The 16645-nt window shown below is 49.4% G+C and overlaps 2 protein-coding genes across 2 annotated transcripts in view; both read left to right on the forward strand.

Moving 5' to 3' along the window:
* LOC135518130 (versican core protein-like) overlaps nt 1-16645 on the forward strand; it is a 33088-nt gene that overhangs the window by 7159 nt on the left and 9284 nt on the right. The window contains exons 4-6 of the mRNA XM_064943045.1: nt 68-242; nt 356-483; nt 585-878. Of these exons, the coding sequence (XP_064799117.1) occupies nt 68-242; nt 356-483; nt 585-878 (597 nt within the window). The remainder of the gene's footprint in view (nt 1-67; nt 243-355; nt 484-584; nt 879-16645) is intronic.
* On the forward strand, nt 9256-16345 carry LOC135518470 (mucin-12-like). The gene is made up of 5 exons (XM_064943643.1): nt 9256-10327; nt 12981-13153; nt 13293-13998; nt 14837-15723; nt 16151-16345. The coding sequence occupies exons 1-5, from the start codon at nt 9823-9825 to the stop codon at nt 16343-16345; spliced, it is 2466 nt and encodes an 821-aa protein (XP_064799715.1). The 5' UTR covers nt 9256-9822.

Below are 16645 nucleotides of genomic sequence, written 5' to 3' on the forward strand. Positions count from 1 at the left end.
ACACACACACACACACACACACACACACACACACACACACACTGACCTCCTGTCTCTGTCTCTCCAGGTGTGGTGTTTCACTACAGGTCTAGCTCTAGTCGTTACACCTTGTCCTTCCCTGGGGCCATTGACGCGTGTCTCGCTGCCGGGGCCACCATCGCTACAGCCGAACAGCTGACCGCCGCCTTCGAGGACGGACTGGACCAGTGTGACGCCGGCTGGATAGCTGACCAGACTGTCAGGTGTGTGTGTTACCTGAGCTCTCAACTGATATACCCATCTCAGGGATACCTCCATCCGGTCAGAGTTTGTATTGAAGACTAAATTTCCTATGCTCACTCTCGCTTCCCTGTAGATACCCAATTACGAAGCCCCGTCCTGGTTGCATGGGCGATATGAAGCACAGACCTGGGATCAGGACGTATGGGCTCAGAGACCCTAAAGAGACCTATGACGTCTACTGCTATGTAGATAAACTACACGGTGAGGCAGTGTTATTGTTGGTGTTTCATGATAGTGAGCTAAATCTATGTCAGCGTGTGCCTCTTTGGGTGAAGTGTGTGTATATCTCCCCTGTACTGTAGGCGAGGTGTTCTACACTCCTGTCAGCTACAAGCTGACCCTTCGCCAGGCCAAGCATGAGTGTGAGAAGCAGGGGGCGGTGCTCGCCTCCCCTGGTAACCTGTTCGCTGCGTGGCGTGGAGGACTGGATCGCTGTGATTACGGCTGGCTGTCAGATGGCAGCGCCCGCTACCCCATCTCCGTCCCCAGGCCCCAGTGTGGAGGAGGGCTGCTGGGGGTCCGGACCCTGTACCGATTCCCTGACCAGTCAGGCTTCCCCAACCCTATTGACAGACATGGAGCTTTCTGTTTCAAGGGTAAGACTACTGTAATACTATTACCACCACTGTTACTGAAGTTGCTGTTGCTAAGAAAATGATGACAATGGCAATTACATTTATGCTAATGCGGATAGGAAGGAAGAGAAGGAGGACGAGGATGAGGAGGGAGAAAATGAAGAGGAGGAGGATAATGAGAAAGAGAGGGAGTAGGAGGAGAAAGGGGGAGAGAGGAGACATTCTCTCTCTCTCTCTCTCTCTCTCTCTCTCTCTCTCTCTCTCTCTCTCTCGAAAAGACAGAGGAAAAGTGAGAGAGTTGATCCTCTATTGTAGTAACAGACAGGCAGACTTGGCAGGGGAGTATCACCAGGGATATTTATGCAGCTTGAGTTTCTCTCAGGCTCAATGAGTTATGACCCGTCCTGTGTGAGGAAGAACTCTCACCCTGTTTTCACTTCCTGCTGAGGGTTGTCTAAATGGCCAAGCCTGGGGGGACAGATCACATCTCAGTAGAGAGAGCGAGGAGGGGATGGGGAGAGAGAAAGTGAGGTATGGAGGGAATGAGGGAGGAGTAGAATGAGAAAGACCGAGAGAGACAGAAAGGGGGGAGAGGAGGATGGCAGTGTTACGTGAAAGTCCTTTTACAGCAAAAGACTTAAGAAATATGCATGTAACCCACATTTATTCCTACATCTCCCGTTGATATCAATGCATGATTTATGTAATAGTTAAAGTTACGGGCATGTGTTCTACGTTAGGATCTGGCCCACTAAGTGTTCAACGCTTTTATTGTGTTATCATGTTGGACATGTCTGTTTACGCACTGAGCGTTTACTTTATATCACATCTGGAAAGACAATGGCCCACTCCCTTCCTCTCCCAGACCTACTGTATCACCCAATACTCTCTGCCTTACTGTATCACCCAATACTCTCTGCCTTACTGTATCACCCCATACTCTCTGCCTAACAGTATCACCCCATACTCCCTGACTTACAGTATCACCCCATACTCTCTGCCTTACTGTATCACCCCATACTCCCTGACTTACAGTATCACCCCATACTCTCTGACTTACAGTATCACCCCATACTCTCTGACTTACAGTATCACCCCATACTCTCTGACTTACTGTATCACCCCATACTCTCTGCCTTACAGTATCACCCCATACTCCCTGACCTACTGTATCACCCCATACTCTCTGCCTTACAGTATCACCCCATACTCCCTGACTTACTGTATCACCCCATACTCTCTGCCTTACAGTATCACCCCATACTCCCTGACTTACTGTATCACCCCATACTCTCTGCCTTACAGTATCACCCCATACTCCCTGACTTACAGTATCACCCCATACTCTCTGCCTTACAGTATCACCCCATACTCTCTGCCTAACAGTATCACCCCATACCCCCTGACTTACTGTATCACCCCATACTCCCTGACTTACTGTATCACCCCATACTCCCTGACTTACTGTATCACCCCATACTCCCTGACTTACTGTATCACCCCATACTCCCTGACTTACTGTATCACCCCATACTCTCTGCCTTACAGTATCACCCCATACTCCCTGACTTACAGTATCACCCCATACTCCCTGACTTACAGTATCACCCCATACTCTCTGCATTACTGTATCACCCCATACTCCCTGACTTACAGTATCACCCCATACTCTCTGACTTACTGTATCACCCCATACTCCCTGACTTACTGTATCACCCCATACTCCCTGACTTACAGTATCACCCCATACTCCCTAACTTACAGTATCACCCCATACTCTCTGCCTTACAGTATCACCACATACTCCCTGACTTACTGTATCACCCCATACTCTCTGCCTTACAGTATCACCCCATACTCTCTGCCTTACAGTATCACCCCATACTCCCTGACTTACTGTATCACCCCATACTCTCTGCCTTACAGTATCACCCCATACTCCCTGACTTACAGTATCACCCCATACTCCCTGACTTACTGTATCACCCCATACTCCCTGACTTACAGTATCACCCAATACTCCCTGACTTACTGTATCACCCCATACTCCCTGACTTACTGTATCACCCCATACTCCCTGACTTACTGTATCACCCCATACTCTCTGCCTTACAGTATCACCCCATACTCCCTGACTTACTGTATCACCCCATACTCCCTGACTTACTGTATCACCCCATACTCCCTGACTTACTGTATCACCCCATACTCCCTGACTTACAGTATCACCCCATACTCTCTGCCTTACAGTATCACCCCATACTCCCTGACTTACTGTATCACCCCATACTCCCTGACTTACTGTATCACCCCATACTCCCTGACTTACAGTATCACCCAATACTCCCTGACTTACTGTATCACCCCATACTCCCTGACTTACTGTATCACCCCATACTCTCTGCCTTACAGTATCACCCCATACTCCCTGACTTACTGTATCACCCCCCCCATACTGTATCACCCCATACTCTCTGCCTTACAGTATCACCCCATACTCACTGACTTACAGTATCACCCCATACTCTCTGCCTTACAGTATCACCCCATACTCCCTGACTTACTGTATCCCCCCATACTGTATCACCCCATACTCTCTGCCTTACAGTATCACCCCATACTCACTGACTTACAGTATCACCCCATACTCTCTGCCTTACAGTATCACCCCATACTCACTGACTTACAGTATCACCCCATACTCTCTGCCTTACAGTATCACCCCATACTCCCTGACGTACTGTATCACCCCATACTCCCTGACTTACTGTATCACCCCATACTCCCAGACTTACTGTATCACCCCATACTTCCTGACTTACTGTATCACCCCATACTCCCAGACTTACAGTATCACCCCCTACTCCCAGACTTACTGTATCACCCCATACTCCCTGACTTACTGTATCACCCCATACTCCCAGACTTACTGTATCACCCCATACTCCCAGACTTACTGTATCACCCCATACTTCCTGACTTACTGTATCACCCCATACTCCCAGACTTACTGTATCACCCCATACTCCCAGACTTACTGTATCACCCCATACTCCCAGACTTACTGTATCACCCCATACTTCCTGACTTACTGTATCACCCCATACTCCCAGACTTACTGTATCACCCCATACTCCCAGACTTACTGTATCACCCCATACTCCCAGACTTACTGTATCACCCCATACTCCCAGACTTACTGTATCACCCCATACTCCCTGACTTACTGTATCACCCCATACTCCCTGACTTACTGTATCACCCCATACTCCCTGACTTACAGTATCACCCCATACTCTCTGCCTTACAGTATCACCCCATACTCCCTGACTTACTGTATCACCCCATACTCCCTGACTTACTGTATCACCCCATACTCCCTGACTTACAGTATCACCCAATACTCCCTGACTTACTGTATCACCCCATACTCCCTGACTTACTGTATCACCCCATACTCTCTGCCTTACAGTATCACCCCATACTCCCTGACTTACTGTATCCCCCCATACTGTATCACCCCATACTCTCTGCCTTACAGTATCACCCCATACTCACTGACTTACAGTATCACCCCATACTCTCTGCCTTACAGTATCACCCCATACTCTCTGCCTTACAGTATCACCCCATACTCTCTGCCTTACAGTATCACCCCATACTCCCTGACTTACTGTATCCCCCCATACTGTATCACCCCATACTCTCTGCCTTACAGTATCACCCCATACTCTCTGCCTTACAGTATCACCCCATACTCTCTGCCTTACAGTATCACCCCATACTCTCTGCCTTACAGTATCACCCCATACTCACTGACTTACAGTATCACCCCATACTCTCTGCCTTACAGTATCACCCCATACTCCCTGACGTACTGTATCACCCCATACTCCCTGACTTACTGTATCACCCCATACTCCCAGACTTACTGTATCACCCCATACTTCCTGACTTACTGTATCACCCCATACTCTCTGCCTTACAGTATCACCCCATACTCCCTGACGTACTGTATCACCCCATACTCCCTGACTTACTGTATCACTCCCAGACTTACTGTATCACCCCATACTCCCAGACTTACTGTATCACCCCATACTTCCTGACTTACTGTATCACCCCATACTCCCAGACTTACTGTATCACCCCATACTCCCAGACTTACTGTATCACCCCATACTTCCTGACTTACTGTATCACCCCATACTCCCAGACTTACAGTATCACCCCTACTCCCTGACTTACTGTATCACCCCATACTCCCTGACTTACTGTATCACCCCATACTCCCAGACTTACTGTATCACCCCATTCTCCCTGACTTACTGTATCACCCCCTACTCCCAGACTTACTGTATCCCCCCTTACTTGAGTCATCAACCTCTCCATCCTCTCTCCACTTTACTGCAGTCACCAACCTCTCCATCCTCTCTCTACCTTAATGCAGTCACCAACATCTCCATCCTCTCTCTACCTTACTGCAGTCACCAACATCTCCATCCTCTTTCTACCTTACTGCAGTCACCAACATCTCCATCCTCTCTCTCCACCTTACTGCAGTCACCAACCTCTCCATCCTCTCTCTACCTCACTGCAGTCACCAACCTCTCCATCCTCTCTCCACCTTCCTGCAGCCACCAACCTCTCCATCCTCTCTCCACCTTACTGCAGTCATCAACCTCTCCATCCTCTCCTTACTGCTGTCACCAACCTCGCCATCCTCTCTCCACCTTACTGCAGTCACCAACCTCTCCATCCTCTCTCCACCTTACTGCAGCCACCAACCTCTCCATCCTCTCTCCACCTTACTGCAGCCACCAACCTCTCCATCCTCTCTCCACCTTACTGCAGTCACCAACCTCTCCACCCTCTCTCTACCTTACTGCAGTCACCAACCTCTCCATCCTCTCTCTACCTTACTGCAGTCACCATCCTCTCCATCCTCTCTCTACCTAACTACAGTCACCAACCTCTCCATCATCTTTACCTTACTGCAGTCACAACCTCTTCATCCTTTCTCTACCTAACTACAGTCACCAACCTCTCCATCCTCTCTCTACCTAACTACAGTCACCAACCTCTCCATTATCTTTACCTTACTGCAGTCACCAACCTCTTCATCCTTTCTGTACCTAACTACAGTCACCAACCTCTCCATCCTCTCTCTACCTTATCTGCAGTCTGCAACATCTCCTTCCTCTACTTGCCTTGCTGTTGTCTGCAGTCTCCTACCTCCCATTATTCTGCCTTACTGCAGTCTCGAAGTCTCCAACCTCCTCTTCTTGTCCCTGCTCCCCTACCATGCTGCAGTCTCCAACCTCCCCTACCTCTTCAACCCTCTCCCTACCTTACAGTTTCCAACTCCATGGCTGATTTAGCCCAATGTCTCCAACATGGTTGGTTAAGGCCAATTCTTTAAGGGTCAGGGCGTAAGACTGGATCCTGGCTCGAAACTTGGCTCTAATTTGTTGGGTCACTAAAAACCTTTAAAAACTGTAGGTGGGTCGCAGCAGAGACCCAGTTACAGTTAGGAACCCAAGTTTATAGTGTGGTGTTGTAAGGTGGATGGGTTCTGCAGAGAAATAGGGCTCTGTTGAACTCTATCTCTCTCCTGTTCCTCACATTTGGGGCTGTGTGTCTTTTACGAGGGGAAAACCCAACTCATGCTCTCTAAGACAGAAACAGGACAGGTCCCTAATGCACTACAGCTGGCCCCTTCCCAGAGAGAGAGTGTAACGAGAGAGAAAGCAAAAGAGGAGGGAGAGAGAGATACTGAGTAGGAGAGCGAGCAGGCAAGTAATACTTGCCCAGGAGTATCATTATCATCATCATGATCATCACCAGAATAGATTTACGCACTTGCAACCTTCTTTTTCCAGGAATAAAATATTATGTTGCAATCTAGTGGTTTCTAAAATACCAGAAAATGAAATCCATGACATAATTCCCATGTAAATCACCTGAAACAGTAAGGTCTCTGACAGTGTGGTAGTGATTTATACAGCTCAGAACATACAGTATATGTGAGCTGCCTCATGCACAGTGGACGTGACATGGCTATAGGGACAGGGGACAGACTGCAGCCCAGCCAACCAGATGGCCTGGCCCAGCCAAACACATGACATCAGACCTGGACTGGAGCTAAGCAGGAGCTGTTCCCCTCACAGTGTGAGTGAGCAGGCTAACTAACTCCCCTGAGGGTCTCTGCTCAGAGTAATGCCAGCTATAAACGCCCCCAACACTCACACAGAGAGAGAGAAAGAGGGGGTGGGGGTGGAGAGGACAATATAGTGATGGAGAGGGAGTGAACGACAGAGAGAGAGAGGGAAAAAGAAAGTGAAAGGTTGGGAAAGAGAGATTTACTAGGGGTCCATAGATGTTGTTGGATGCCAAACTCATATTTCTCGGTGGTTTAAACAGACAGCCTGTGGGTGGATTATATGGGCAGACAATGTAAAGACTTTGGGTAAGGCTAGAAAAGAGGGAGGGCTAACATGTTGGCTTAAGATGTGCTCCAGTGTTGAAACATAGCAGGTTATGTGAAGCCAAAAGGGTGTGTGTGTGTGTGTGTGTGTGTGTGTGTGTGTGTGTGTGTGTGTGTGTGTGTGTGTGTGTGTGTGTGTGTGTGTGTGTGTGTGTGTGTGTGTGTGTGTGTGTGTGTGTGTGTGTGTGTGTGTGTGTGTGTGTGTGTGTGTGTGTGTGTGTGTGCTTGTGTGTGTGCATATGCCAAAGAATCTCCCAAGGGAAAAAGGAGGTTGGAGGTGTACAGTTGTTGTAAAGCTGCACGTTTTAACACAGTTCAGACACCATGCTGTCTAAAAATACAGACCTCCTGGCAGTTAGAGAGAGAGGGTCATTATGCTGACAGATTGACACCACTGGCACCGACACTTCCACTAGTTTATTCTTGACGGCTGACGTCTCTCTTTAAAAATAAAACTCTCTGAGTTGGATTGCCTTTTACAGCCCGTTGCTGTGAGCTGACACCGTTCTGATTCTGACAACACCATGTTTAGCATTCTCTGTTAACGTTGAGATTCTTGTTAGTTTTTTTATTTACTATGGCACTGCATCGAACATCTGACCCCCATCTGACCTCCATGGTTCATCTGTATATCTGTCCCCCATGTAACCCTCATCTGACCCCCATGGTTCATCTGGGATATCTAACCCTCATCTGACCCCCATGGTTCATCTGGATATCTGACCCCATCTAACTCCCATCTAACCCTCAACCCCCCATCTGGATATCTGACCCCCATCCCCATGACCCCCATTGTTCATCTGGATATCTGACCCCATCTAACTCCCATCTAACCCTCATCTGACCCCCATGGTTCATCTGGATATCTGACCCCCATCTAACCCTCATCTGACCCCCATTGTTCATCTGGATATCTGACCCCCATCTAACCCTCATCTGACCCCCATTGTTCATCTGGATATCTGACCCCCATCTAACCCCCATGGTTCATCTGGATATCTGACCCCCATCTAACCCTCATCTGACCCCCATGGTTCATCTGGATATCTGACCCCCATCTAACCCTCATCTGACCCCCATGGTTCATCTGGATATCTGACCCCCATAACCCTCAACCCCCATGGTTCATCTGGATATCTGACCCCCATTTAACCCTCATCTGACCCCCATTGTTCATCTGGATATCTGACCCCCATCTAACCCCCATGGTTCATCTGGATATCTGACCCCCATCTAACCCTCATCTGACCCCCATGGTTCATCTGGATATCTGACCCCATCTAACTCCCATCTAACCCTCATCTGACCCCCATGGTTCATCTGGATATCTGACCCCCATCTAACCCTCATCTGACCCCCATTGTTCATCTGGATATCTGACCCCCATCTAACTCCCATCTAACCCTCATCTGACCCCCATGGTTCATCTGGATATCTGACCCCCATCTAACCCTCATCTGACCCCCATGGTTCATCTTGATATCTGACCCCCATCTAACCCTCATCTGACCCCCATTGTTCATCTGGATATCTGACCCCCATCTAACCCCCATGGTTCATCTGGATATCTGACCCCCATCTAACCCTCATCTGACCCCCATGGTTCATCTGGAACATTACTGTACCTTGACTGTTATCTCAGGTGGGGGTATATGTTCCTGTTAAAGGTGTTGTGACCACAGGTCAGCATCTCCCGTCTCTCTGTCTCTGCAGGGAAGGAACCAGAGATCTGACCACACAGTTACAGACCCAACTCACACACAGCCAGAACTGACCGACCTCTCCTCCTGGACCTGCCATCTACCACACAGGCAGAACTGACCACACAGTTACAGACCCGCTCAGCCAGAACTGACCACACAGGACAGACACAGAACTGACCACACAGTTACAGAAACTCCTCAGCCAGATGCCATCTACCACACAGGCAGAACTGACCACACAGTTACAGAACCAAATCACACAGCCAGAACTGACCACACAGTTACAGACAGAACTCACTCAGCCAGAACTGACCACACAGTTACAGACCCAACTCACACAGCCAGAACTGACCACACAGTTACAGACCCAACTCACACAGCCAGAACTGACCACACAGTTACAGACAGAACTCACACAGCCAGAACTGACCACACAGTTACAAACAGAACTCACACAGTTACAGAGAAACCTCACCCCACAGACAGACCACAACAGACTCCTGCAGAGCAAGACAGAAGTCAGCATGCAGGTGGACTACATGAGACAGCTTATACAGGCACAGACAGACATCACACAGCTACTGACAGAACACACACCACCAAACACAAACATCACACCACTGACTATACAACAATAGACAAAGACAGAACTACAGGCAGAAAGACAGACTTTTCTGTTGGTACCACTCTGTTCCCTGAGTATGACGTGGATGACTTTGGCCCAGACCTAACCAAGGTAGAGTCAGTTCCAAGCAGGGGTGATACCCTGTTCCCTATGCAGCTGCCCCCTCTCCCCACCACCCGCTCCCAGCCCATCCACCCCCACCTCGACATCAACCAGGGGGGAGACCAGGTGAGACAGGGAGAGACTCGGATAGGCTCAGGCAGAGGGGAGAGCAGTGGGAGTGGGGAGGGGAGCAGTAGTGATGGGGGAAGTGAGGGGGAGGACAGGGTAGTAGTGATTCCTACACAGGGCTTCATGGCCGGGACAGGGATGGGATCAGACCCTTCACGCCCAAGACAACCAGGTTACCCAGGACGTCCAGGGTCAGTCACCCCAGAGCAGGGCCAACCAGGCTGGGACAGAGTGACAGGACAGAAGCCTGCTGTGGTCTACAAGGAGGAGGAGGGCCAGAGCTCTAGAAAAACAACCCATAGCATAGCAGGAGCCATGGAATCATACAGCGTGGACCAATCGGTGGCGATCCCTCATGAGGCATCTCCCACCAAACCACCCTTCCACCTCATCATTGTCAACGTGCATGACAAGAACCAAACAGGTGAGAGTTTACTGTTGACTCTAGTGACATGGTGTGGAGATAGACACAATATTGTTTAATGTACTTCACAACCAGCCTAACTCTTATCTCAGGACTGCTAAGTAGACGCACTGTAACACGTGTGTTTAGAGGTATTTTCCTCACGATTGTATCACCAAACTATGCAGTGTCTAAGCCCTCTTGTTGTGAAGTGACTTTAATGTTGTGTACTCTAATATTCTGAGTCTCTGTGGGTTACTGTGTGCTGAAGGACTCTGTACTCACTGTACCCACAGTGGCCTGCTTATATTGATGCTCTAGAGGCAGACCGAATAGAGAGAGAGAGAGAGATCACATGGAAAGAGAGTATACAGGACACATTGTTAAAGAGTGTGTGTGCCAAGGACAGGAAGGAGACAGTGACCACTCTTAAACCAGACTACTGCTGGACAACTGTGACCTAAACTGACCTGATACATCTCCATAATATATTCATATCTCCAGATTACCACCCAAGACACATTTACGAGGGGTCTCTGAGATCTGTCATGTCAGGAAGCCTTGGCTGCTGTAGGACTTCAGGGCTGACCTCATTTAGCTGCGTGTGTGTGTGCGTGCTTGCTTGCAGTCATGCCTTGAAGAAATGTGTGTCTTGACGAGGTTGAGCTCTGGATGCTTTCTAGGTGTTTTATGTCTTGTTTAATAGAGAAGTTGTATCATTATCACCCCTGTCCATTTACAAGCAACACCCGTTTACATGCAAACACATCACATTCTGCACAAACAGAATCTGTTGGTCTTAGCTTGGTCCTCTAGAGAGAGTGAAAAAGAGAGAAAGACACAAACGCGCATGCACACACACACACACACACACACACACACACACACACACACACACACACACACACACACACTACAAGTAGGCCTAAGCATTTCGTTGGATGGTGTATACCATGTGTATTATGTACATTATGACCAATAAAACTTGAAACTTAAACTTGGAACACACACACACACAAGGTCAACTGGCAGAGCCTGTTTTAGCTCAATCAGCGATGTAATCATTGTCAACTAATTACTCCCTCCTTCTCCAACCTTCATCCCCCTAACTCCCCCGTCCCCCTCCCTCTTTCCCCTTTGATGTGCGTGAGTCAACACTGCTCCCTTACCCACATCCAAGGTATAACATTTATGAATGGCTATTGTTTATTATTAATGGGGTATATTGTATATTGTAGTAAAAAGTTTCACCCAGTAACTCAATAAGAGCTCAGTTCTTAAGTGGTTTATAGTCCCATTGTTTCTACATTAGAGAAAATTGAGAAATTGAAATATATAGTATTATGGTTTACACATCCTGTTTCACATATAGTAGATATTTTTGATTCAGGGTCACAATTGGACACCTCTTTAGGTTGGGAGTGGGTTTTATTAAGATGGGTAAGTCTGACGCACACACACACATTTAAGTAATTTATTAGACGCTGTTATCCAGAGGGACTTACAGGAGCTCAAGGGCATGTCGACAGATCTTTCACCCAGTTGGCTCAGGGATTTGAACCAGTGACCCTTAGTTTACTGGCCCAACGCTCTTAACCGCTAGGCCGGATATATATACACACACACACACACACACACACACACACACACACACACACACACACACACACACACACACACACACACACACACACACACACACACACACACACACACACACACACACACACACACACACACACACACACACACACACACACACACACACACACACACACACACACACAGATTAAAATGATTTATTTATACCATCTCGTCATGGTTTTTATTTGTCCCCAGAGATATAACTAACCTCAGGTTTAGTGCTGCCTGTCCATATGTGCTTCCCCCTTGCACCCGTTCCCACGATATATGTTCCATATGTTCCATGTGTACCATAAAGACCTAATGAAGACACACAAACCTGCCTTGTTCCAGTAATACGTCTGGCTCGGATCGACCCAGTCGTAGCCAACACACAGCGTACACTATTCACTCTCTGTGGATGGTACTGCAATGCTGAAACAATTATCATTTATCAGCAATGTGGAAGAGGGATTCCCCATGGTGTTTCTGGTAGACCTTAATCTGCAGGTCCTGATGCACGCACACACACACACACACACACACACACACACACACACACACACACACACACACACACACACACACACACACACACACTTATTTGGATCCACAATGTAGATTTCAAGAGGTATCCAAACCTCTCAAAGGTCCCTGTATACATGGACACTGAAAGATAAAGAAACCTTCTCCAAACAGCTCGGCTGCCTCTACCAGCTGACACAGAGCAGTACCGAGCCAACTGTTTTGCTTTGGTCTGGAGGCCACGTACTGCAAGCCTATGAATGTGGCTGAGACAAATATAAGTATCACAGTGTATCAGAGGCTGTCCAAGCGTGCTACGAAGGGCTGGTATTTTATGTAGCAGTCAAATGAGCAGCTTCTGAAATCAGCCCCCCCCCCAACCGCCATGCAAGAAAGCACATCATCATCAACATCGTGGGATATGTCCACAAGGGAGCATTTGTCTTGTTTTACTATCCTTGTGGGTCCCCACTAGGATACACACACACACTCTCTGACTTCTCCCTGTGTTGCCCTGTGTTTCCAGTCGACCACATCCTGCAGATCCTTGGCCAGCCTCTAGGGGGTAATGGAGATTTCCAGTCCCCTCTCATCCCAGCCTTCCCATTCATCCAGACTGAGGCCATCCAGGGCAGCGAGGACAGTATCCATCCCATCACTCTTCCCCCAACACTCAGCTTCATCAACGGGAAACACCAGGTCAGATTTACTGTGGTTGTCTGGATTTGTGAGATATATTCAGCATCTCTTTCAAGGACAATGAAAGTAGAAAATCATCATCAGGATGGGTTGCATAAAGTGACACAACAGGAAAATGAAAATTCATTCATTCATTTAGGTGACTCTGGAGCCAGAGCTGCCGGAGCAGGAGCAGGAGGCGAGAGGAGACCAGTTTGAGATGGCCACACCAGTCCACAGTGAACTGGGGGAAGAGATGGATCATGACGAGGAGGAGAAGAGCCTCACTCCCTTTGACTTTGGAGCCATTCATACTGGAGAGACCAGAGAGTCCACTACTACAGACAGAGACACAACTACAGACAGAGACACAGACAGAGACACAACTACAGACAGAGACACAACTACAGACAGAGACACAACTACAGACACAGACAGAGACACACACACATACAGAGACACAGACAGACACACAACTTCAGACACAGACAGAGATACAGACAGACACACAACTTCAGACACAGACAGCGATACAGACAGAGACACAGACAGAGACACAGATAGACACACAACTTCAGTCACAGACCGATATACAGACAGAGAGAGGACACAGACAGGAGGAAAGACAGAAAGCTCCAAAGAAACAACCCCTTCTTCCATACACACATCCCCAGGCTCTTCCTCAGTCTCTTCCCCAGTCTCTTCCCCAGTCTCTTCCCCAGGCTCTTCCCCAGGCTCTTCCCCAGGCTCTTCCCCAGGCTCTTCCCCAGTCTCTTCCCCAGTCTCTTCCCCAGTCTCTTCCCCAGGCTCTTCCCCAGTCTCTTCCCCAGTCTCTTCCTCAGTCTCTTCCCCAGGCTCTTCCCCAGGCTCTTCCCCAGTCTCTTCCCCAGTCTCTTCCTCAGTCTCTTCAGTCTCTTCCCCAGGTCTCTTCCCCAGTCTCTTCCCCAGTCTCTTCCCCAGGCTCTTCCTCAGTCTCATCCCCAGTCTCTTCCTCAGTCTCATCCCCAGTCTCTTCCCCAGCTCTTCCTCAGTCTCATCCCCAGTCTCTTCCTCAGTCTCTTCCCCAGGCTCTTCCTCAGTCTCTTCCCCAGTCTCTTCCTCAGTCTCTTCCCCAGTCTCTTCCCCAGTCTCTTCCTCAGTCTCTTCCTCAGTCTCTTCCCCAGTCTCTTCCCCAGTCTCTCCCCGTGTCTCTTCCCCAGTCTCTTCCCCAGTCTCTTCCCCAGGCTCTCTTCTCTTCCCCAGGCTCTTCCTCAGTCAGGCTCTCCCCGTGTCTCTTCCCCAGTCTCTTCCCCAGTCTCTTCCCCAGTCTCTTCCCCAGTCTCTTCCCCAGTCTCTTCCCCAGTCTCTTCCCCAGTCTCTTCCCGTGTCTCTTCCCCAGTCTCTTCCCCAGTCTCTTCCTCAGTCTCTCCCCCAGTCTCTTCCTCAGTCTCTCCCCGTGTCTCTTCCCCAGTCTCTTCCCCAGTCTCTTCCCCAGTCTCTTCCCCAGTGTCTCTTTCCTTCAGGTCTCTTCCCCAGTCTCTTCCCCAGGTCTTCTTCTCTTCCCTAGTCTCTTCCTTCCTCAGTCTCTTTCTCTTCAGCTCTTCTCAGTCTCCCTAGTCTCTTCCCCAGGCTCTTCCTCAGTCTCTTCCTCAGTCTCTTCCCCAGGCTCTTCCTCAGTCTCTTCCCCAGGCTCTTCCTCAGTCTCTTCCTCAGTCTCTTCCCCAGGCTCTTCCCCAGGCTCTTCCTCAGTCTCATCCTCTGGTTCCCCCGATACTTCCCCAGATGGCATCTTCCCCTATGAGGACATGGAGTGGTCAAGCGGCCATACCCAGGAGGGCTCAGCAGATGACACCCGGCCCACCCCAGCCTCAGATAGCCAACCAGGTGTGGTCACGGACGAGACGGAGATTGGAGGGGCGGAGAGCGTCGCACACACTCCATCTCACACACACTACACTTACACCAAAGACAAACAAACTCCCTCACAGACCGAGGTAGGAGACTTTGAGGGGTCTACGTCGACAGAAGAGGAAGGCTCGGCCCAGGAGGTGTACCCACATGAAGACCCCAGATTCACCAGCCCTGGCAGCCCTGGAGCCATTGAGGCTCCCCTGGTGGGGCCTGGGGTAGAGGGACAGGTGACTGTTACACCCGAACCGGGAGCCAGACCTGGAGCCAGACCAGCCCAGGCAGGAGAGACTGTAGGAGACCGCACTGCACATCACATAGACTCTTCTACACAGCACACAGGCTACCCCCTCCAGCCTATCACGCAGGATAAAGATCTCTCCACTCACACTAAGGATCAGACCAGATACCCACCTACACATGGGAAGGACCAAACCACCCAGCATGCCACACACGATAGAGATCATACCAGATACCCCACTACACAAACCACCCAGCATCCAACACATGCTAGAGATCACCTCACACACACTAAAGAGCAAACCAAACAACCCTCTCACCCTAGATTCCCCAACACCCACCACCAGGAGAAAACCAGCCTCTCTACCACAGATAAGAAGACCACACTGCACCTGAACCAGACACACACACCCCCTGCACACCCCTCCACTCCACCTCCCACCCGCCCCTCCACTCCACCTTCTGTACATCCCTCCACTCTACCTCTCACCCGCCTTTCCACTCCGCCTTCTGCACATCCCTCCACTCTACCTCTCACCCACTCCTCCACTCCACCTCCTGCCCACCCCTCCACTCCACCTCCCACCCACCCCTCCACTCCACCTCCCACCCACTCTTCCACTCCACCTCCTGCCCACCCCTCCACTCCACCTCCCGCCCACCCCTCCCTCCACCTCCCACCCCCTCTCCACTCCACCTCCTGCCCACCCCTCCACTCCACCTCCTGCCCACCCCTCCACTCCACCTCCTGCCCACCCCTCCACTCCACCTCCCACCCACTCCTCCACTCCACCTCCTGCCCACCCCTCCACTCCACCTCCCACCCACTCCTCCACTCCACCTCCTGCCCGCCCCTCCCGCCCCATCCCTGACTGGGCCCTGACCACCCAGACCCTCCTGCCTGATGGGGAGGAGTTTGTGGATTATGACCATGTGAATGGTTCTCCTCTGCTGGAGGCCAGTCCCCCTGTTCCTGAGGAACCCCAGTCCACCTATCAGCCTGAAACAGGAACTGACTACTACATTGAGGCCCAGACCATCGATGTCAGACGTAGGTGTAAATCTCAGAGCCTATTCAATGTTTAACGATGGGTGTATGACGTCATCATGGCCATTAGTTGTTGTTGAACGTTGATGATAATAATAATGTTATTGATAATGATAATAATGTTATTGATGATGATAATAATGTTATTAATAATGATCGTAATGTTATTGATGATGATAATAATGTTATTCATGATGATAATAATGTTCTTGATGATGATAATAATGTTATTAATGATGATAATAATGTTATTAATGATGATAATAATAATGTTATTGATGATGATAATAATGTTATTGATGATGATAATAATGTTATTGATGATGATAATAATGTTA

This window comes from Oncorhynchus masou, chromosome 28 (genome assembly GCF_036934945.1).
Source record: "Oncorhynchus masou masou isolate Uvic2021 chromosome 28, UVic_Omas_1.1, whole genome shotgun sequence".
NCBI lineage: Eukaryota > Metazoa > Chordata > Actinopteri > Salmoniformes > Salmonidae > Oncorhynchus > Oncorhynchus masou.

What these genes read in the sequence shown, in the direction of transcription:
- LOC135518470 (XM_064943643.1), top strand. Translation starts at nt 9,823, where the DNA reads ATGCAGCTGCCCCCTCTCCCCACCACCCGCTCCCAGCCCATCCACCCC. An exon ending in GCATGACAAGAACCAAACAG is followed by an intron (nt 10,328 to 12,980) that starts GTGAGAGTTTAC and finishes CTGTGTTTCCAG; the next exon opens with TCGACCACATCCTGCAGATC. An exon ending in TCATCAACGGGAAACACCAG is followed by an intron (nt 13,154 to 13,292) that starts GTCAGATTTACT and finishes TCATTCATTTAG; the next exon opens with GTGACTCTGGAGCCAGAGCT.